The 23,275-nt window shown below is 41.5% G+C and overlaps 1 protein-coding gene across 1 annotated transcript in view; it reads left to right on the top strand.

Annotated features, from left to right (window-relative positions):
* Positions 1–23,275, top strand: part of RYR3 (ryanodine receptor 3) — a 504,411-nt gene that overhangs the window by 184,127 nt on the left and 297,009 nt on the right. The window contains exon 3 of the mRNA XM_032417231.1: positions 7,485–7,592. Coding sequence (XP_032273122.1) covers positions 7,485–7,592 — 108 coding nt within the window. The remainder of the gene's footprint in view (positions 1–7,484; positions 7,593–23,275) is intronic.

The following is a 23,275-nucleotide window of genomic DNA, read 5'->3' as shown; positions in this document are numbered from 1 at the left end:
TGAGCTCATGTCTGCTTATGCAGGTGAATGAGATAATGTCTGTCAAGTGCTTAAAGCTCCTGAAATTCAAGTTACACATGCCATCTCTGGCCATCCTAATGCTATCCCATGGAGAATTAGTCTTCTCCAAATGCCAGCCTGTACCCGACTGAAATATCTTCTGGAGGAGAGATTAGGTTTCTGTGCCAGGAATCCTGGGAAGCCTTCTAATCCATGGTCTTTGAGTTAGGACTACATCAAGCCATCATAGGGTGATGGTTATCAGTCTTTTTTGAGGTGGTATGGTGAAATGGAACAAACACAATGCATATGGAAGCCAGGCCACTGGGGATTGAGTCCATCTTTGCCTGTTACTGGCACACGTAGTGCTTCTGGAGAAATAGACTCTCTCTGTATACACAGTTCGAAATCTGGAGCCATGAGATTAAACACCAGCCATGTTTATTCATGGACTAGGCTATCTCAAGCAGCACGAGTAGAGCATGAAGGGGGCAATTGGGATACTGTCCTCATTAATAAAATTCAGAAGGTTCAAGGCTTCTGAATAGAGATGTCCTATTGGTAAGAGCTGGCTTGTCAAGGACCTTGGCTTTGCCCCAAGTTTTGCTTCTGTCTTGTGGTTCTCCTGTTTAATAACCCCATTACCGTCCCATTGGCCATACCAAGGCACCTTGCTTTAATGTTTTGGCTCACTTATAGACCAAAATTCTTTCCTCAATTTATGTGATCCAACCAAAACAGGCCAAAACCTCAAAAAAAAATTTTGTTAAACACTAAGGAATAACACAAGAAAAACTAAAATGGAAGGTCAAACGTATTCAACATTCTAGCTTAAAGTTTCTGATTCTTATGCAGTTAACATGCTCACTCTTCCTGTCCCCATTTACGTGGAAGCCTAGAGGGAAGAATGACCTGCCCAAGTCCCTTACTTCCTACTTTCAGACCTGTCATTGGTTGGATGCTTCTGTAACATCTAAGAATATCCCACTGGCTATGCTTACTCTTCATAGTGTAGATCAAAGAATGTGAGGTTACCTTTTCCCGGCTACCTCAGCTCTGCCTACTTAGTTCTGGCCTCTGTTCTCACAGTCACTGCTTCTCCCCAGATGACCCACATTAGAAATGACCTCACCTTGCAGGTTAGACTCTGCAGCCTACCCCCTGCAGTAGGGCTGAGTCCATATAAACCCATCAGCACATAAGTATAATACAATGTCAATCACATGTATGCATCTGACTGCTCAGTCCTGGGACTGGAGTGGGAGGTATAGGTGGAAAAATTAGTAAGCAGGGGTTGTTCTCTACTTTCTCCTTCCTTTGCTTACTCCCTTTATTGACTCATGACATTTGCAAGTGCTTGAACCTTTTTCTTTGGGGAGTTGGGTGAAAAAGCAAAGGAAAGTAAGGACAGAGGTTCTGTGAAGCTCCTAACTTAAAAATGCTGCTTCAACTAATGGAATTTTAAACAGAAGGGAAGAAGACACCAAAAAATGGAAAGAATAACTCCCCCATCTTGTTCATTCATTAAACAAAAATCTGAGTTCTTTTTATGTGCCAGGAACTTCTTGTTCGCATAAACCTTCTTGAGGCCAGCCTCCAGCCTGGGCTGTGCTTTCCTAATCACAACATTGCTGAGAGGGCTCTGTGTCCTGCAGGACATAGAACTCCTACCCCTCAATTTAGCATTGAATATTCTCTTTTGCATTGTTTTATAAAGTTTCATGTACAGTAGATGTCTCTTCAAAAAGGTTAAAAATTTCTTAAAGGACAGAAACCATGCCTTTTCTTTTGTTCCCTGCAACAGCTAGTGCAGTACTGAATGTGTATTGTGGTACTCCAAATACTGGCTGACTGCTTAATGGATGTGGGAAAGGAAAGTGAGGTTAATCGGGCTGACTGTGGAGGCTGGGTCTCCGGGAATTCTCTTATTATGGAGAATATGCATCATCCTCTCAGATTCCCACTCTTTTCCCAGATGAGCCTACCTCTGCTGACATCTGTGGGGATACCCATACACAGTCACAGAGACCTCCGCTCTCTTGTCATCATTCTGTTGGCCCAAATGGGAGGTTCCAGTGGACAATTTACCAAGTGTAATTACCATCTCTGTGGTCCTTTTGATATTTGGTGTGGCTTATTCTTACTGTACCCCAGTTTTTTTGCACTCTTTTCCATCCTGTAGGAACACTGGTCATCTTCTCCATTTCCTACATTCAATTAATTGCCAGGTCTTACCTCTCCTATCTTCTCAAGATATTTCAGATTAATTCCCTTATCTCCACATCCAGCACCATTACTTTAATTCATGCTATTGTCACCTAATAACCAGCATATGGCAACAACTCCCTAATTTGTTTCTCTGCCTTGGTCTAGCCTCCTTCAGACTGGACCTGCAATGATCTTTCAAAGATGCAAATTTGATTAGACTAATTCCTGCATAACTTCCTTTAATGGTGTTCTATTGCTCTGAAGATAAAGTCCAAACTCCTTGACAAGGGGACTCAAGACCCTCTCAGTCTAATGCCTACTTCTTCCTCAGCCTTGTTTCTCACCTGCCTTTGCTTTCTTCCCTCTCTTTCCCCTCTCCCTCTCCTTCTCTGTCTCCCCCCCCCCCATCTCAGGGTCTTCCATCCCAGCCTTCCATCCCAGACAAGTTTGATTCTATGTGCTTCCTCACTTTCTTACTCACCCTGGGCCTTTTGAAGCATACTTTGGAAATTGTCCATTTGCTTCCCTGACACTCTACTTGACCACACAACCTTGAAGGTTGGGGAATTTGCTTTATCCTTACACGTAATAAGAACCTCAAAGACACTAGTCTATAAATGAACATATAAGTGAGTTATTGATGTTCTGATTTCACTGCTCTGTGATGGATAATGTCTGACATTTGTTTCTATGTACCAGACCCTATTTTAAGTTCTTAAACATAAAAACTGCCTATGCTGAGAAATAGATACTATTATATCTCTATTTTACAAATATGGAAACTGAGACACAGAGAGACTAAGTTACCTGCTTATCCTCATTCAACTAATAAGCAGTCGAACAGATATAGGACCTTATGGAGTCCTATGCTAGAGTATTCACACTTAACTAATATACCCTATATTGCTTTTTTTTTTTTTTAAGATTTTATTTATTTATTTGACAGACACAGCAAGAGAGGGAACACAAGCAGGGGGAGTGGGAGAGGGAGAAGCAGGCTTCCCACCGAGCAGGGAGCAGGATGCAGGGCTCCATCCCAGGACCCTGGGATCATGACCCGATCCGAAGGCAGACACTCAATGACTGACCCACCCAGGCACCCCCCGCCCAATATTGCTTTTAATTCAAAGCTGTTGATACACTTAGAGAGTGTATCATTAAGGCCTGGCTATGTGAAAACCAGATAGATTAATGGAGAATTGGAAGGAGACCCATGACGGGTCCTTTTGAATCATAAACAAGTTGGGGGGAAGGGCCCAGCCAGGCAGGTGAGTGCTCAGTACAATTTGTCTGCATCCACAGACACCACCAACCACATACTCTCAGAGAGTCTTCTAGAACACAGAAGACTGGAGTTGAGCACTTGCTGTTCTTCATACTGGGGATACCAAAAGTAGACTGACACAGATTTTTCAAGATACCCACAGTCTAGTGAAACAGACTGCACTGCATGAGAAGTAGATAGGCAGAACAGAGTGTGGTTCACAGGGGAGTAGAGGGAGGACAGCCCACCCCCCTTGTAACTGACTCCCTCTTCCTTTGTCCCAAAGCCTGGCTAGTACAAGCCAGCACAGTGCTGAGTGCATATTGTGAGGTGCTAGGCAGAAGAATGCTATGTGAATTTGACAGCAAAAGTATCAGATTCCCACCATCTTGCTTTTAGTAAGCCTTGGAAAAACACTTCTGGTGCAGTGAGGAAGATGTTACCTAGATTTACGGACCACAGAGAATCCACAGGCTTTCCCTTCTACTGCTTTCCACATCATGGAGCTAAATGAATACCTAGTTCCTGGCTTTGGCAGGGCCCCGGAATCTCAAGGTTTTCTGTAGGACATTTGGGAATGTAGTGCTTCTCTAGGCAGCGGACGGGGCTGGGGAGAGAGATGAAGAGCTGTTTCAGAACAGATGTCAACAGAGCCCTTCTTTCCGTGCTGAGAATCGGTAAACACGTGCCGCAGAGTGACTGAGGCACAGGCTCTAGAGCCCACAGACGATGAGCCCACCTCCTGGGGGACTCTCGCACTGCAAACAAATTAGCTTTGATGGACGAGTGGCCTTTGCTTAGTCTTGAAGAACGTGGAGGTGGGAGCTCAGGCTGGTGTGGAGTTTAATTAAGGATGGCAGCTGGTGTAGCAGGTCAGCTGGCTCTGTGCTCTGCACTCCATTTATGTCACCAGTTACTACTTGCGTTTTGTTTTTCTCCAGATACTCCTGTTGCCCTGTCTTCTCCCTTGCCACTGTCCCCATGTTGTTCTGTGTGCTCTTTGACTGGTGTGACCTTATCCCCAAGTGCAGGCTCCAGACAAGGACCACTCTCTAGAGGTAGAAAAATTAAACTATAAGGAAACTGCATAAACCAGGGCAGGTACAGTGCTCTGATTTGAGGTGCTTTCTCCCCGTGCCCACTGTCTCCCAATTTACATGTGTCCATTTGTCCCAGTAATGAAGTCTTGACCGCCTTGGGACTTATCCTATCTGGAGGGAAAAGAAAAATATGATTGGAGCATGTCTCATGTCTGTGTTACTGGGGGTCCTCCATCAGGATGGATGATGGTGGTGTTGGGGGAGTGCACCTGTCTCCTGTCCAAGTAAACCAGAGCCAGGGAAGAAAGAAAAGTGACTTAGAATCACACAGTCTCATGCCAGAGCAGGATCTCTAGCACTCGGGCCTGTGAATGCTTAGGTCTACAGGAGAATGGACTCCATAGGGTTCTTGTAAGAGTGAGCAGGAATGTTGAAATCATTCAGTTGATTAGCCAAGTACCAACCATCACTGCAGACATTCCTGAATAGAAAAATCTCCAAATCACCTGCTTTAGTGAAGTGAAAGAGAAAGAAACACACAAACAAACCCTGGCTCTTTTGCTGCTTCTTCTGGTGACATGAGATCCAGGTAGACTAAGAAGTGGTGGGAAGGAGGGGCACCTGGGTGGCTCAGTCGTTAAGCTTCTGCCTTCAGCTCAGGTCATGATCCTGGGGTCCTGGGATCGAGCCCCACATCGGGGGTCCCTGCTCAGCGGGAAGCCTGCTTCTCCCTCTCCCACTGCCCCTGCTTGTGTTCCCTCTCTCGCTGTGTCTCTCTCTCTCTGTCAAATAAATAAATAAAATCTTAAAAAAAAAAAGTCGGAAGGAATCTCTAAAATTTTCTCTGATGGCATCGTATTTGGGGAAACGTAGTTAGACGATCTATGTTTATGGCGTAAGGCCTTTCGGGAAGTGTTTTATCATACTGGATGCTACTTATAATGATGCTGTATGTGCTCTCGAAACACTTTCTGGATGTGAGGCTCTGCCCTGCATTAACAGCTGTTTGCTCGCTCACGTGCCATACAAATGAGTTAATTACCTACAGCAAGAACAGACTTTGAAAACAAAGCAAGAAATATATAAAATAAAAGCTGTTGTCTCCTGATTACAGTTTCTCCTGTAGTCATTTTCATAAAAAGAACCGGGCAATTGTGTGTTATGCCAGAATTCTAGGAAGACTGGGTTTTTAGGATTTTGGACTGTGGTGACCCTGAGTAGAAACATACTTTGTAGAAAAGTCCTCAAAATTTGAGTGTCCCAGAGGCCTTTAGCCTTTGGGATAGGATTACCCAATCTTGGCTTGGGGGTCTGAAAACTTTTAATAAGGGGAAATAGTAGGCCCAGCAAGTAGAACATCATTTTATTTGAGGGCGTTGAAGTTGGGGGGGCGGGGAAGGATGCATGAAATACTTCAAAATTAAAGGAAATTTAGAGATTATCCATTTCATTATTTTAAAAATGAAAATGGTGAAGTCAGAGGTTATCTGTGCCTTAGTAGTGGGATCCCCTTTCCTAACCCATAAATGTAGATGGTCTTGAGTTTCTGTTGTTAGTAGAATGGTCCTAAGTATTAAACTGAGGGGTTGTGCTCCATAGCTCCCATGTCAGAAAGTCTTTAACCAGAGACTTTAGAATAATTTTGACTCTTTCTTTCCCAAATGACCACAGTGGGCTTGCTTTGGCTTTTAAATTGGAGCTCCACGGAAACCACTTTACCTGTCTCAGAGTATTAGATATAGCTGTTGGTGACTTCTGGCCCTCATTCCTCATTCCTGTTATTCTCCTAGTGGCCATGTTCTCCAGTGTCCTATAGAAAACCGAGGCTTGGTATGTAAGTTGATTATAAGCTATATTCCCAAGGAAAATGGCGTATCATGAAACTAGCTGTAAGCTCCTGTGGAGCAATGATGTTGTATGTCTTCGTATCTTTCTCACTACCAAGCACTGTGTTTTCTATAAATACAATACTTAAATATTTGCTGATTGAAAATATTCTAGTTGTGAAAAATATCTTTAATATTTCCGTCAGTGATCAGAACAGAGTAAAGTAGATAGACTTTGGAGACAGATTGCCTGGATTTGAATCTAACTCAGCCAAATAGAAGCCATGACCTTAGGCAGGTGACTTAAATTCTCTATGCCTTAGTTTCCTTGGCTGTAAACTGGAATGTTAATAATTCCTATCTTACAGGGTGGTTTTGAGGATTAAGTGAGTTAATATATTCAAAGCACTTAGAACAGTGCTTGGCGCAGAGAAAGTACTCAGTGAGCATTAGCTATTACTAGTCAGTATGCAGCAAAAGCTGTCTTGAACTGTTGTTGAGAAATGTTCCAGAAGAAGCATGAATATTATATTACCTGAGCACATAATAAATTAGAGTGATTGTCGTCGGGGTCATCGGTTCTTATAGTTCTGGACATTTCTTTGTTCAGAACTATATTTGTACGGCTCTTAATTCTCTTATGCTGCAGTAGCCAGGTTTTCTTAACAAGTAAATAGATTGCCTATCATTGTCACTATTGTCTAGAGCCACATTGTGGTCTGTCCATTGCCCTCTTAGAGATGATTGTGGATGAGGTCCCAGTGGCTTTCTTCCTTTGGTCCTACACAGGTATCTGTGTGGATCAGTGTATCTTTCCTTTCCCTTCTTTTTTTTTTTTTTTCCCTTTCCCTTCTTCAGCAAGGCTGTATGTATGTTCTTCTCCTGTATGTACTATCAGCCACACTCAAGTTGCTCCTGACATCTTGGTCACTGTTTCCTTGAGACTTAGGGATTTTCTTCTTCTCATCTTTTAGAATCCAACTTGAAACCCATCTTAACTTGAATAAGAGAAATCTACCTTTTATATTCCTATTCATCCATCCACCTATCACTGATTCATAAGCTCTTTGCCCTTGAGATTGTTATTGTGTGATCTATCCCCAACTGATACGAGTAGGTATCCTCATTCTGGTTTTATTTCCACAGTATGTTCCTCCAGATCTCTGCGTCTGCAATTTTGTGCTGGAACAGTCCCTCTCTGTGAGAGCCCTACAGGAAATGCTTGCCAACACAGGTGAAAATGGCAGCGAAGGGGTGAGTACCTGATTTACGTCCTAGGTGGGGATTGGGACACACCACAGCCCAAAAGTGCATACTTCATTTCATTCCTCCAGGTTCGAACCAGGAAACCTTAGGATCCTTGAGCTGATCCATATAGAGATACTAAATCTTTCTCTCTGTGTTTAATTCTTGTTACTGAGCAACCCTAAACCTGCTTCCTTTGGGTTAATCAACTTCCACCAGAAAACGGAAGAGATCACTGTTGATGCTGCACAAGCAGGATATAGGACGTTGAACCTACTCCCCTTTCCTAACCCATAATCCACCAGGACATGTGAGGAGGGCATTGAGATGGAGGGTGCCTGTTAGGCAGTTCTTTTCTCTTGGAAAACTCTCATCAGAGATTTATGACTGCCCCCAGTGAAGTACAACTATGTTATAGCAGTTTGGTGAGGATTTCCAGTAGAATTCAATCTTTGACTCCCAGGACTCCACAATTTCACTCATGGTGAGAAAATGTAGAGTGGTCTTGGGTTTCTGTTGTTAGTAGAATGGTCCTAAGTATTAAACTGAGGGGTTATGCTCCATAGCTCCCATGTCAGAAAGTCTTTAACCAGAGACTTTAGAATAATTTTGACTCTTTCTTTCCCAAATGACCACATCTATTTATATCCATTTATCATCAGGTATTTTAATTCTATGGCCTGAATATCTCAAATCCAAACATCTCTCTTGATCCCCCTTAGATACCCCACTAGATGACTATCCTCTGTCTTCTGGGTTACAGCAGTAACTTACTAACTGCTTTGTTTCCTTCTATACTTACCCACCTCCGCCGCCATTTTTTTTTGTTCAGCTATTATAATGTTCTTTCCAAAATGCACATCTAATCATTATACTTCCCTGTTTTAAAACCCTTTGTCTTCCCATTACCTTGAGAAAAATTCCAAATTCCTTAACTAGATATAAAACCCTTCTGGATTTGTGAGCCCTGCTCAGCTTTCCTGCCCTATCTCTCACCGCTTCCCCCCAGGGCACTCAGTATTCAGCCATACTGAATTCCTTTCACTTCCTCAAATATGACAGTGCTCTTTTGCCTCTGTTCATGCGTGTCAGCTATTCCCTCCATTTAGAACAGCTTCCTCTACCTCTCTGTCTTCCTCTGTGTAATCTCTACTTCTCCTTCATGGAACCAGTTTAAATACCAGATCTACTGAGAAGCCTTTGTTGACCCTGCAAGTCTGGGATTAGGTGTCCTTGCTTGAGCAACAGTCAATAAATAGTTCTCCTCATTCTGTACTATAATTGCAAGTCTAATTTTTTGCATCCTATATTGGGGAGTAAACTGCATGTAGGTAGGAACAATTTGTAATACCTAGCACAATTTATTCTCACTTGACTCAGATGAACTCATACATAATAAAGAAATGTCTCATTTATGGTAGAAGAGATGATGACCAAGGACTCAAGGGAACCAGTATTTACATGTAGGTCATCTTCCAGCTCATAGTGTGATCTTACTCAAGATTTATTATCTCTTGGGTCCATAGTGTTCTCATCTATAAAATTAGAATGTTTAATTAGTTTTCTAGGGTCCTTAACAACAGTGTTGGTAATTCTTCGCTCTTTTGGTTTAAAATAATATGCTTTTGTCAGCTGCCTGAGAATAGCTTTGTTCTGTACTGTAGAGCATTAACACAGGTGAGTTTTTGTTCACTGAAGTCTGTGTCTGCTTCCCCCTCACATAAACGTCAGTACCAATGCTTTCCTCCATAGGCATATACCCTTCAGCTCAGTCGAACAAATCTATTTTTAATTCTTCATTATTTTTCCAAAACTAACAACTCATCATTTATAGAGCTCTTTGGTGAGGAGGAGCTGGTTGATTTGGAATATTAGCACTTTCAGTTTCAAGCAAGAGCAGCTAGACTCTGCCGACTTATGGCCCAAGGATAGAAATTGGGAAGGTAGAGAGAAGCTATGTTAACTGGAGAACTACCTCTTGGGCATTCTCTTATCCTGTTTTGCTCAAAAAGTGTATTTGAAAGGACTTCGTTTTCACTTAGCTTGAGTGATTCAGGAAGTTCTGTACATGACAAAGTAAATTCAGAAGTTCTGGTTGTAATCCTTGCTCTTCTTAATTGCCATGCACTTAAATAATAGGCTTAACTTGGTTTGTCTTAAATAAGAATATATAGCAATGCATTTTCCGAAGAGAATGTGAAGACCAACTTGTAAGAGTGAGTACATAGTTTGGAACATAAAAATAAGACCTACTTTAAATAGCAGCCATGTTGTAGGAGAAGTTTACTCAATATAATTATATATTTCAGGGGCCATCTTTAATTTGCCATATTTAAAAACCAGTACATTAAATCTTATTGGGGGATTCATTCTCTTGGAAAACTCGAGTCCAAAATAAATGATCTGTGACATTTTTATTAAATATTCATTGGATAACAGTAATCATCATGTTGGGTCAGACTCAAATTTCCCATGTGTCATGTTGCCTTTTTGTGCTATTTTACCAAAGATAATATTCTCATCTTGACATGCATATCATCATCATCATCATTATCATTGACTAGGGATCTTAGAGCTAGGAGGAAGGGACTTGGAAGGAGAGCTGGAGTCTTTTGAAATTATTAAGATGTTATTTGTTGGTGGTTCTATTAACTAGTCACCTGGCTAGCAGCTTCAGCTACTGTAACCCTCTTGGAATACTCTCACAATTCCATCTGGGCTCTCGATCTTTACTATGAGAAATAATATTTTTATATAACCTCTTGAGTCTGATTGTTTTGCTTTCCTGAAGTGATTTCTGTGCACATTTACCATTAGTATTTAATTTGATTTTAGACAATAATATTCAGCAGGGAAGAAAAAGAGGGGGAAAAAAGGAAGTGAGTTAACATGACAGACCATAATGATACTCTGGGAAGCCTGGGGATGTTTGAGTGGGATGACGCTTCCTTTGTATGCCAGTCCATTCTGTTTGGAAATAGGCATTTACAGCTTTTAAATAGATATTACTTTCACTAATGATCATGACTGCCACCAAATGGGATGTTTTGAAGAGTGTAATTTTTCTTTCTAGCCAGAAATTGGTCCTCATGTGGTGTGTCTGTTCACTGCTTTGCAGCAACTGAACATGTTTAAAAAATGACTTCAGTTGTTGGTTTATTCACGTGATCCATGTACAGAAGTCTTTTTGCAAGGATTTACAATTCTGCAGCAATTCCCCTTGCTAACAGAAACGAAGGTGTCCAGCTTTGTTTAACAACAGAGTTTGTTCTTGAACTGTCCTTAACTATAGCAAGTAGCTTGTGGGACCAAGCTTTACATTGAAAAGGAGAAAAAATGAGGCCAAGAATGTGTGGTGCCCCTCCAGAGTCCACCCTAGCTGAATTCATCTTTGGGTCAATTTGACTCTGATTAAATCCTATATGATTTTATTCTGGAGAAAATTACCAAGAGATAGATGTTTGGCACTGTGGCCAATTAAATGGCTGAAGTTTGAAGTAAAACCCCTGCATACTACAAATATTAAAATATTTTCACATTTTTGATTGATTGGACCTACAGTATGTGAAATACCCAGCCGCTTTCGGCAGGACGTGGCACTAAAAGAGATGTCAGCATGTCCCCTCGGAACCCTCAATCCCACCATCCCTTAGAAATGACTTTGAAGAGAGAGCAAGCAGCGTTGGTCATGAGAAAAGCTCCATCTTTAGAGCCAGGCAGATGGGCTTTCAGTCCGAGCTATATGCATCAGGGGACTTCTGGGGCAAATTATTTTTCCTTTCTGTACCTTACTTTCCAAATATTCAAAATGCAACCTACCTCGTGGTGTTGGGTAGAAATTAAATGATAGAAATCTCTACATGTGCCGAAAATATATACTGGTTCCTCTTCATCTCCGCTCCACTCCCTCCTTTCATATTCAAATACCTCACAGGAAGGAGAAGTCCATGCTATATGACCAGGTGCACAGAACTCCAAGTGGGTTTTGACGTGAATGGGCATAATGCTTCTAAAAATGAAAGGCCTTGATTAACACAATTACCAGCTGTACTCCTTCTGATAAGGGCTCTGATTTTCTCTAAAACTTGACTTAATCATTGTTAGGCGTCTACCACTTAAAAAAAAAAACCATATAAAATGCATTAATGCTATGATTGCCCATAAGACGGAAGAACATGTAACATCATGAACACCTAAGATCATGCTTCCCTTTCATTGCTAGAATGTCTAGAATGCTAATGCACAATCAGCCTTTTAACCTTGATTGGGAAATGTGACCTGGAAAGTTATTACTTCGCAGGAACTTTTCTTACAGTTAACCTCCCTGAGAGGTAGCTCTTTAATTTCCCATATTACTTATGTGATAGTCCCAACTACTAACCCTCAAAGGAGCATCAGGCTCCTTTCATTTGCCCCTGGCTTTAGAGGGGGCATACTACACGCAACACAGCTGTGAGAGAAATGCACACGTGTGGCCTACAGCGCAGTTGCCCTGTCTGAGGAGGATGAGCCTGCGCCTTCTGAGAATCTAGAGATTGTCTCCTCGCACCAGGTGACCTTAGAACCGGCAGTGAGACTTAATCTCACATTATGCTGTATTCGTGTAAAGGTCATTAAAATACATGTCCTGAGATACTTACCTTGTAGTCAAGTTCAGGACATTGATCCATTTTATAAAGTCACAGAAATGTGGCAACATTATTTAAAAAGAATCTGCGAAAGATACATCTACCCTGAGATGGGTCGGTAAGGAACAAATCAAAACAGGTGCTGCTGAGAGTTAGAAGCCCCTTGACTAAAGTCTGAACTCTAGCTGTGCCCAGAGGTAGAGATCTTGTATGAACTCATCCAGAATGAAGAAAGCTAATAGGATACTTACCTCTTTATTCCTTAGCCCCGAATTCCCACCATTTCTAGATTGTAGGAGAGACGGGATACCCCATTATCCAGATTTAGCCCCTCAATCTGAGGTTTTTGCCTTCCTTTCTTAGTTGTCAGCAAATAGCCAGAATGAGAATTTATTTTGGTATGTGTATGGAAAGGGAACAAGACTGATGGAGGAACTACGTACACAGTTCTAGATAAACCTCATCCCCATTGACATTTTTTTAAAGACTACATTTTTTTAAAAGAGAAATCATTTAATGAATCAAATCTAACAGTAGGCATTAACTCACCTTTAGAATAGTACATAAGATTTCCTTTGGAGAAAAACTGCAAAGTCACTTCTGCATGTATTATGATATAAGTCCTAGGACTTGCCCATATATACCCTAAAGCCAGGGTAGCCAGGATATGCCGAAATAGCCCCATTAGGTGTTCAAGTCCGAACTTTCTTTGCCCTCGTTGGTAAAAGCCACTGCCTCAGGCTCCCCAAGCACGTCCTTAGCACCGGCACTCGGGAGCCCACCCCCAACACGGTACAAGTGCCTGTCAGGTGGTTCATCCTGGGGATATTACCCCTGCCTAGCTCCTAATTAGAGGAGGATGCCACGGCATTAAATTTTTACTTGACTTGGCCCTGCTTTTTCTTTTGAAGTGGAGAAAAATAGCATTCTGATTTTGGATGCTTCCCTTTCTATTTTAACTTACAGCCAGTTGTCCATACCTGCTACAAAGATAATATTTTTGTATTTAAAAAATAATTAAATCTATTGGGTGAAATAATTCTTACATGTAAAAGCTTGGGGGAGGTTATATGTCAAAAACTACTCTTTAAACTCTGTCCTGTGTTAGAGTTCACTCAGATTGGCTCATCGGAGGCAACCTGTTTGAGGGATGAACCTGGGAGGCAGGTGGTTTAGGTATAGTCCTGGCGCTGCCCATTGGAGGTCTGATGGCGCCAAATCTCCTACCTTCTCTGGGCTTTGGTTTCACCATCTCTAAATACTGACACCACTTAGATGCAAAAGAACTTTTTCCTGTGTGAAGGTTCCCATGCACCAAGTTAAAAAGGAAAAGCATTGCTACCTTACTTTTTCTGGTGTGTAGCCCATCACTGATTAGCTGTGGAAATGGTAGCCTGTTTGTGTTAACCACTATTCTTGAGACCCTGGCTCCCATAATTTTAGGTAGAGTTGAATCAATGTGTTTATTCTCTTTCTCCCTTGGCATGGACAAAGAATTTCCCAAACTCTGTCTAAGATGGAGTGATGAGTATATAATTTTAATTTTTTTTTGAGACCTGAATCCTCTATAAATTTTCTTGTACAAGAATATGGGATGTATTGGATATATTCTGTAGCTTTGACAGAACTTCTTTCTTCAAAGAGCCAGACATCATTTTCAGAAATTAAATAATCATGAGAGGCCTCCAGACTAAGGTTTTTAGTATGTTTTTGCACAGACCAAATTGTCATTAAACGTATATCTTCTTTCGTCCTCCCTTCTTTTCCCCTTCTTACAGTTCTCTCGCATGTTATGCTATGATTTTAGGATTTTATGCTGATAATAATGGATTTTAATGTTTCTCTGATAAGCTGACATTTATGAAAATGTATGCATATAACTCCTAATTCATTTTTGAGCTGGCCTTTTGATAACCTAGCCAATTAAGATATGCCATCTGGAAGACCTTAGTTCATGGTAAGAAAGTACCTCTTTGGTTTAAAAAAAAAAAAATCGAAATGATTGTTTGCAGTATTTCTAAGAAAAAAGAAATTCCAAGTTTGCCCGATGTGGGTACTGACCATTTTCTTTGGGTGGATTTTCTTATGTAAATATAATTATGAAAAAGTGCTGCACACAAATTTAGGCAATGGCGTGCTGCTTGCTTGTTCCTTGATGACATCAGCACTGTACCGGGGGCGGGGGGGGAGTAAAAACAAACTTTTACATCTAATGCCACTGCTAACTTCTAGCTAAAATAACCACATACTCACCAGGTGGGAAATCCACCCCCTTCATTCTCATTGGGTTTTGTTTCTTTTCCCCCCCTACAGTAAGCATCAGTAGATTCCTCAAATTACTTGAAAGCTTTCGGCAAGACCCGCATCCACTAAAATATCCATTTACTGTTTTGTTTTTGATTTTTGCTAGCTCAGTGACCTATCGGAATGGGTATGTTATTCACTCCTTTAATATACATGTACTTTGCATGGACAACTGACTTCAGCTTATTTGTAATGAGCTGGGCTTCTCACGTGTGAGTGTTCAAGGCAATTTGCATTCTTCGTGCCTCTGCAATGAAAAAAAAAAAAAACAGCCGTGCACCACACACTTCAATCTCATGGAATTAGACGTGGCTGCACACTTAAAAATTCGTTGCCAGGCAGCTTGTTAAAACTGCTGCTCTCCAATTAGGAGAGTGGCTCGCCTGTGGCGTCATTTTTTTCCCGTTTAGACACTGAAAGTTGTTTTTTCGAGTCTTTTTTTATTCTGCATGTGGTCTGGATGGCCTGTGGCCGTAGGTTTGAACTTGTTAAAACAACGGAAGTGTGCAGCCTTGCCTTCACACCAGCTTCTCAGTGCTTCCGCCCTCTCCTAGTGCCATCGTGGGGTTCCAGCCCTGCTCTTCTGTACGGCTGGAATTCATCATCAAAATGGAAAAAGCTAGTTAGTCTCCCTTTCTCATCCAACATCCCCAAAATGAACCAGCAGAAGAACGAAATGTTACTTGCAACCATTAAGAATAACCATGAAGGTTAACTAGCTTTTTACATTTCTTCATATCCCAAGTAGAAGCATTTTCAAGTGAAAGAACCCGTAGAATGAATTTTTAAAGCCCCTGACGATCCAGTCCCCCCCCCCCCCCCCCCATACAGTGTTTCAGCTTTAGTGGAATTGCCTTTTCTTTGGGGAAATGGTTTCATTCTGAGTAGGGTGCCTCATATTTAAAATCGATATGGCTTTGTGATTCTGGTGGTGGTTTGCAAATGTGATAACATTTAGCCTTGCTAATGTTACACAAACCCTGGAGTTCTTTCCTTTCTTGCTGTTGACCTTCAATGCTCTGTTAGTCTAGTCTTGTCCTAATGACCTCAGTCATCCTAGAAAGCTTGGGCTTCTTCCCTATGGCTGGACTAAAGGCAGTTCCTTGTGCTGTGTTTTGTTTTTGACATTTTAATTGCAAAAAATGTAAACATTTTTATTAAAGTTTCTTAGAGGAATGAGGAGGGATTGGGGCATCTAAGCTTTCTCGAGCCCATGCTGTGTTAGGTAAATAGTTGCATTCTTAGTGGGGTATATTGATGAGAGACTTTGCTGAATTAAAAAAAAAATAACTGTTGGGGAGCACAGGGGCAGAGATGGGTTGTAAAAATGGATTTCAGCAGCATTTTTAAGGAATGTGTTTTAATTCTAAATTATAACCTATTTGAATTTAGGTGAGATCTTTTGTGTTAAAACCCTTGCTTACCTTTTAAAAATGAAGCACATTTGGAATTCAAGAAATCCTGGTAGAATAGAAACCTTTCAGTTTATTTATTAGACTTTTCCTTTGATCGTGTAATTTACTTTTTAACAGCTACCAGCGTTTAAATTATATATTTGTGGGGAGAATTGAATGAACTAGAAAAAAACTCCAACTTATTTCCATTTCATGAAAGTTTAATGAAGGCACCTATGTGGATATTCTGGTGAACAAAAATTGACTTGGTGCGAAAGAAATCCTGATCTCAACTGGATGTCAATCCTCAGTGGAGTAAAAACCCTGCAGCTGGTATCCCATCCCTACGATTACTATTGTGTGGTTTTAGAATGGAAGAACCTGGAATTTTGACCAGGTGGAATCTGTGGAAAAAGGAAGCAAGAATAAGAGCAAGAAGATTCAGGGGGCCCTTGGGGCAAAAAGACCTCAGAGGGCTGGGATGGCAGAATGATTCTGTTTTTACTTGTGTTTCCTGTGCCTATCCTTAGGCTGGTGCTGAGTGGGAGAGGGGAAGGTGCCTAGAAGTTGCTCTGGTGGGAGAGGGCATAGTGCCTGGCTGGGGGGTGGGGGGAGTTCTGGTCTATGCGCTGCCACTCTCTGTCCCCTGTTGTGCCCATCCATCAGCAAATGTGGCCTATGACCTACATCAGTGGCTCCTAGACATCTTCAGACACTGTCCTGGGACCCCTGTCTGCCTAGGAATAAGGATTTGCAAGTCATCAGGAAAATAATTACAATATAAGAATTGTATCATTAAGCTAACTTCATTAATGGAAAAGTCTACCTTTTTAATTTTTTTTCTTAAAAGATTTATTTGAGAGAGAGAGAGAGCTCACAGACGCGCAGGGGAAGGGGCAAAGGGAGAGGGAGAAAGAGAATCTCAGGCAGACTCCCTGCCAAGCACAGAGCCCATTGCAGGGCTAGATTAGAGGACACTGAGATAACGACCTGAGCCGAAACCCAGAGTCCGAGGCTCAGCCCACTGAGCCACCCAGGCACTACCCTACCTTTTTTTTATTTTCTAGGATTATGTCTTTTTTACAATTTTTATAGTCTAATGGTTATCAGATTATTTATTGGTTGGTTTATTTGTTTATGGAAATTATAGTGATAGCATAGGTGACAGCTTCCTTCTTTCTATTTAAAAAATGCCCTTACTGGGCAAAACATAAAATTGGCGACTATGTTGTTGATCACTTTGCTCCTGATGTTGAAACTGCAGCGGCTTTGGAACTTTGTAGCCCATAAGGCCTATTCTTACAAACTCCATGTTCTAAGCAGTTTCCCCTGACCACCAGACGTGTTTTGGCTTAAAAGCCGTTGTTTTACAAAAGTTTTGTTCTGCTGAAACCCAGAGAGCAAGTAGGTGTCCTTGTTGGTGGGACTTATTATTCACCCCTTCCTTGGTGGGGCACTCCAGGTCTTATCTGTTGCAAGGGGGATGCATTTGGAGTTTCTAGGCCCCAATTGTACATCCTTTTTCGTTATCGAGAGAAAAGTGGACCTGGCAGGTCAGTAGGAATGGCCTGCTGCTGTGTATTAATGACGTGCGGCTGGAGGCTGGGTTCCCTGCCCCCATTTCTCAGTTGCTCGTCTGCCTTTATGAGGTGGGTGGAGGATGGTGGGCAGGAGAATGGAGACGTCGTTCTAAAAGAATGCATGAAGGGCTGTTCCCATGTCCATGTGGCCAGCACCACACCGGTTTTAGCTGAAGAACAGCCTTTGGGAATTGGCTTGAGAAGGTGCTTTCTCTTCCCTAGTCCCCTGAGTCCTGCTGTCTGGGCAGGGGGCCGGGGGTGGGGGGCGGGTACCAGTGATGGAAACTCATGGCAAAGACTATTCCTGGAAGTACCTCTTTTCCTGTCTTGGGTGAGATATTAGAAAGGTAAGTTGAATGCAGTACTTTAAAAAAACAACAATTAAAAAATAAATAACTATTTAGATATATACACATTAAGTTTATGACTTGGTCTTAGGGATTTCCAGAATTATTGCTGGGGTACAAAAGTCTTCAAGTTCTGTCTTCTCAGTGGGTACCAGTAACTGAATTGCAATAACTGAGGTACCTTGAGTCAGTCTGGCAGAGAACCGTGACACTGACTCTCTCAAACAGAATGTAGCACTCTGTGTTTGGGGTTCAGGGGCAAGAGAAGCAAGCATTTTGCCCCGGTAGTCTACAGAACTGTCTCCCCATGATAGGACCCTGGCAACTTCACGTCCTGCCCTCTTGGGGTTTTCCCGTGCCAGCTTGGGAAAGGGACATTTTTGCAAACCCTTGTCCAATTTTAGGATGCATACACATCTTGGAAATAAAGACCTGACATGGTGGTATAATATCTCCAACTCCTATTCTTTCTCTCAGCCTTGAAATTGATCTAATAGCTTGTTTCTAGAGATTTCCAGTAATGGGGGAAAGGGAGGGTGAATATTTAACAAGATGCATTTCAGGATCTCTTGCTCTGTTCAGGGATTGCCTTTTCTGACTCCCACACCCCACCTAGGCAGCCCCCCACCCCAGGGTGGTACAAAGGGCCTGGGGACAAGTCTAAATAGCAGGAACTACAATTCTCTGACCTCAGGCAATGGAACTGGGTCACCAGGAGGATGAGCAACTGCTCTTTCCCTGTTTCCTATTCCTTGCTGGCAGCAAATCCCTGATTTATGAGCTGCACTGATTTCTGTCAAAGTGAGTGAGGGAGACAGTAGGATCGCAGTATTCCCGTGCCCTCTCGAGAATGCGGTCTCGGCTTGACCTGTTTATGGGAACTCCAATTCCTGGTCTTATAACCCCAATCCTTACCTGTAGCACATATCCCTCATAAACTCCTTGCTGTCTCTCTCCCTAGGTGGAGCTACCTAGGCCATGGTTGCTTCACCTCTAGCATTATTTACTTCATTTGCAGTTTTTTATTCCATTGTATTAGCTTGAGCTGTTCCCACAGCAACCAAGAGCTGTAAGTTCACTCTGCTGAATTCTGGTCCTCACAGGTCCAGTTTCAACTGATCTCCTTTTACCTAATGTTTTGTGCTCACAGGAATTACAAAATACTCCTCAGATCTGCCGGTCTCTTTCCCTCATTTGTCTGTCTGTCCCTAAGCACTCATTGACGTGTGCACTTTTTAAAATATGTATTTTCATTTTAATTTTGTTAATGGACCTTGGTGTTTTTCTTTCTTGTGAATAACAGACATCACTCAGCATTTTCCCACATATGCGCTTGTCTTTCCAAATGTATCCCTTGTATAAGAGGAATCTATTTGTATCTGTCCTTTTTGATTTATTTTCCACTATAGTGATCTACTACTAAAATATCATTCCAACAGAAGAAAAAGTTTATTTTAATTTCTTATATTAAACCGTGTTAAGAAGCTCCAATCTCTTGGGGCGCCTGGGTGGCTCAGTCGCTAAGTGTCTGCCTTCAGCTCAGATCATGGATCCAGGCGCTGGGATTGAGCCCCGCATCCGCCTCCCTGCTACACGGGAAGCCTGCTTCTCCCTCTGCCCCTCCCCCTGCTTGTTTTCCCTCTCTCGCTGTGTCTCTCTCTGTCAAATAAATAAATAAAAATCTTTAATAATAAATTAAAAAAAACTCCAATCTCTTCTTCTGCAGAGTGATGTCGAAATTGCTGTATCTTGAGAAGTGTGCCAAAATAATCAAGACATTTCCATATTCGACATTTATCTATGTCTCATCCCGTAAGAGCTACTTTCATTTGTTTTCAGGTTCTAGCACAAAATGCAGGTATATATAGCCCCAAATGATCCTGTTTTTAACAAATGTGCATGTGTCTAGCCCTCCAAACCAAAAGACTTTTATATGTATAAGATCTACTCTAAACGCTGTCACTTGATCTGGGAAAGGAATCTTGGGCTGAATCCACCTTTTCCCCACACATCCCAGTGGGTTCCAGAGCAGGGGCAGGTGAGACAACACCCTACGCCCAATGTCCCCAGCCTCCTTGAAGCTAGGACCACCTGGCTCCAGAAAGTCCAATTTGTAGCCCTTGAGATCTTGCCCAGCATTCTGTCCCAGATAGATAGAGCTCTTACAATATTCAGAGTGGATTTAAAAAAAAAAAAGGTAAGCCCCATGGTAGTTCACCAATAAGGGACAACGGGGGTCACCATGGTAACAGATTGGTGGCAAGAGCCGAACACATTATCCAGAGTTCTCCCACCTGCTAAATAGCCTCTCTAATCTACGTCCTTGTTTTATAATCTGGTGATTGAAAAATAACATCAGTATAGGGCGATCATAAATTGAACTGAGAAGACTTTAAGACTATTGGAAACTGGACTGTAGATTACAGTGACCTTTCCCACACTGTGTCACCCCATTCCTTGCTTTAGTATTATTTTAGACTCACGTCTCTTTCCAAATACCCTGCATATTCCAAAATACAGTCATCGTTTTCTCTGTGATGCCCAGATCCCTTCTGCTTGGTCAGAGGGAGTGCATGGGCCCCTGAAAGTTACTGCTGATGTCTTTGAGAGCATCCTTGCTCCAGTGTGGCAACAAGGCGGCCCAGACCCATCTCAATTCTTCTGTCACAAACATGCACTTGAACAACTCTGGTTCCATTTCATGGAGAACAAGTCAGAGACGAACCTCTGGTGTTAGGGATGCATATCCCATAGCCTCTGCCATGGCTGGTGGGGGAAATATTAGCATGATACCAAAGGAGAGATTACTTCAAGCACCTTAGTGATACTTTCTTTTATAAAGATCACAATGTTACCTCCAATATAATTCCAGTCTCATTCAGTTTTTCCTGCCTTTATGTGAGCCCTTATTAAGCTGTTTTTGTTTCTCTGGGAGGTAACAGATTTCCTGGGTCTGTAGCTATATTGTACTGTGCGCTGCTTTCTCCCTGTATTTAAAAGGCACCTACTGTATGCCGTTCTCATCTTCGGGTTTCATGGCACCATTCTGTAGCGTGTTGAGGAAGCCCTTCCTTAGGAAGATCTTTCTTGATTCTTCAAGCTGTATAAACAATTGTAGATGAATATTGATTAGTAGGCAGTAATAGGTTACCAGGAATTTTTATAGCTGCCTTGGCTAAAGTCTGTCTGTTCCTCTGGCTCTCCCTCTCACTTTGGACTGACTCTCTTAGATAACCTGTTACCTTCTTCTGGTTTCTGGGGATCATTAGTCAGCAGCAGTCTCTCCAAGAGTAATAAGCAGAGATCAGCTGTAGTGTTTGTTTGTTTTTTTAAGTGTTGAGATAAAATTGACTTACAATACTTATGTAAGTTTCAAGTGTGCAGCATAATGACTTGACATACAGATATTGTAACATTGTTACCACAGCAAGTTTAGTAAATAACCACCATCTTATGTAGTTGAATTTTTTTCCTTGTGATGAGACCTTTTAGGATGTACTCTCATTAACTTTCAAATATACCATATAGCAGCGTTACCTACAGTCATCAGTCATATTGTACATGACATCCCCAGTACAGATTTATCTTATAACTGGAAGTTTGTCCCTTTTGACCACCTTTACCTAATTACTACTTCTGGTAACCACAGATCTGATCTCCTTTGCTATGACTTTGCCTCTTTTTAGATTCCATCTATAAGTGAGATTATACAGTTTTGTTTTTCTCTGTCTTATTTCCCTTAGCATAACACCCTCAGGGTCCATCTATGTTGTCACAAATGGCAGGATTTCCTTCTTTTTGTGACTGAATAGTATTCCATTGTGTGTGTGTGTGTGTGTGTGTGTGTGTGTATACACACATATACATATATATATACACACACACAACATGCATACACACACCACAACTTCTTTATCCATTCATCTGTCGATGGACACTTAGGTTGTTTTCATGTCTGGACTATTGTAAATAATGTTTACAGCAGTGAACATGGGGGTGCAGATATCTCTTCAACATAGTAATTTCATTTATTTTGGATAGATACCCAGAGATGGCATTGCTGGATCATATGGTGGTTCTATTTTGAATTTTTTGAGGACCCTCCATACTGTTTTCTACAGTGGCTGTATCAATTTACATTCCTACCAACAGTGCACAAGGATTCCCGTTTCTCCATATCCTCGCCCGCTTTGTTATCCCTTGGAGGTTTTTTTTGCCAAGGGGGGATGATCCATTTAGACAGGTGTGAGATGACCTCTTATTGTGGTTTTAATTTGCATTTTCCTAACGATTATTGATGTCGTACACCTTTTCATGTATCTGTTGGCCATTTTCATGTCGTCTTTGGAAAGATAGGTCTATTTGGGTCCTTTGCTTATTTTTTAATTGGATTATTTAAGAGTTTTTTTGCTATTGAGTTGTCTGAGTTTTTTATACATTGGATACTAACTCCTTATCAGATACATGATTTGTTAATATTTTCTTCCATTCTGTAGGTTGCCTTTTCACTTTGTTGTTTTTTTGCTGTGCAGATTTTTAGTTTGACATAGTCCCACTTGTTTATTTTTTTCATTTTGTTGCTTGTACTTTAGGTGTCATATCAAAAAAATCCATTGACAAGACCTATTTCAAGGAGTTTTCCCTATGTTTTCTTCTAGGAGTTATATGGTTTCAGGTCTTACATTTAAGTCTTTAATCCATTTCAAGTTAATTTTTGTGAGTGGTGTAAGACAGGGGTCCAGTTTTGTTCTTTGCATTTTTTTTAAAGTTTTATTTATTTGACAGCGTGCACAAGCAGGGGGAGCAGAAGAGGGAGAGGCAGGCTCCCTGCAAGCCTGATGTGGGGCTCCATCCCAGGACTCTGGGATCATGACCTGAGCCAAAGGCAGTTGCTTAACCAACTGAGCCACCCAGGCGCCCCTGTTCTTTACATTTAAATATCCACTTTTTCCAGCATCATTTATTGAACAGACTGTGTTTTCTCCATCAAGTATTCTTGGCTCCCTTGACAAGTATTAGTTGACTGTGTATGTGTGGGTTTATTTCTGAGCTCTCAATTCTGTTCCATTGGTCTATGTATATCTGTTTTTACGCCAGTACTATACTGTTTTGATTACTTTATAATAAAGCTTGAAATCATGAACTGTGGTGTCTGCTGCTTCGTTCTTCTCTCCCGGTATTGCTTTAGCTTTTGGGGGTCTTTTGTGGTTCCATATAAATTTTAGGTGTTTTTTCTAGTTCTGTGAAAAATGTCATTGGAATCTCGATAGAGATTGCATTGAATCTATAGATGACTTTGGGTAGTATAAACATCTTAACAATATTCTTCCAATCTAGGAACACAGGAAACCTTTACATCTATTTGTGTCTTCTTTGGTTTCTTGTATCAATGTCTTATACTTACCAGTCTAAACAACTTTCACCTCTCCTTGGTTAAAT

This window comes from Phoca vitulina, unplaced genomic scaffold (genome assembly GCF_004348235.1).
Source record: "Phoca vitulina isolate PV1807 unplaced genomic scaffold, GSC_HSeal_1.0 scaffold20, whole genome shotgun sequence".
Lineage (NCBI taxonomy): Eukaryota > Metazoa > Chordata > Mammalia > Carnivora > Phocidae > Phoca > Phoca vitulina.
Note: the sequence above shows the minus strand (reverse complement) of the source record. Positions and strands in the feature narration are given on the sequence as shown.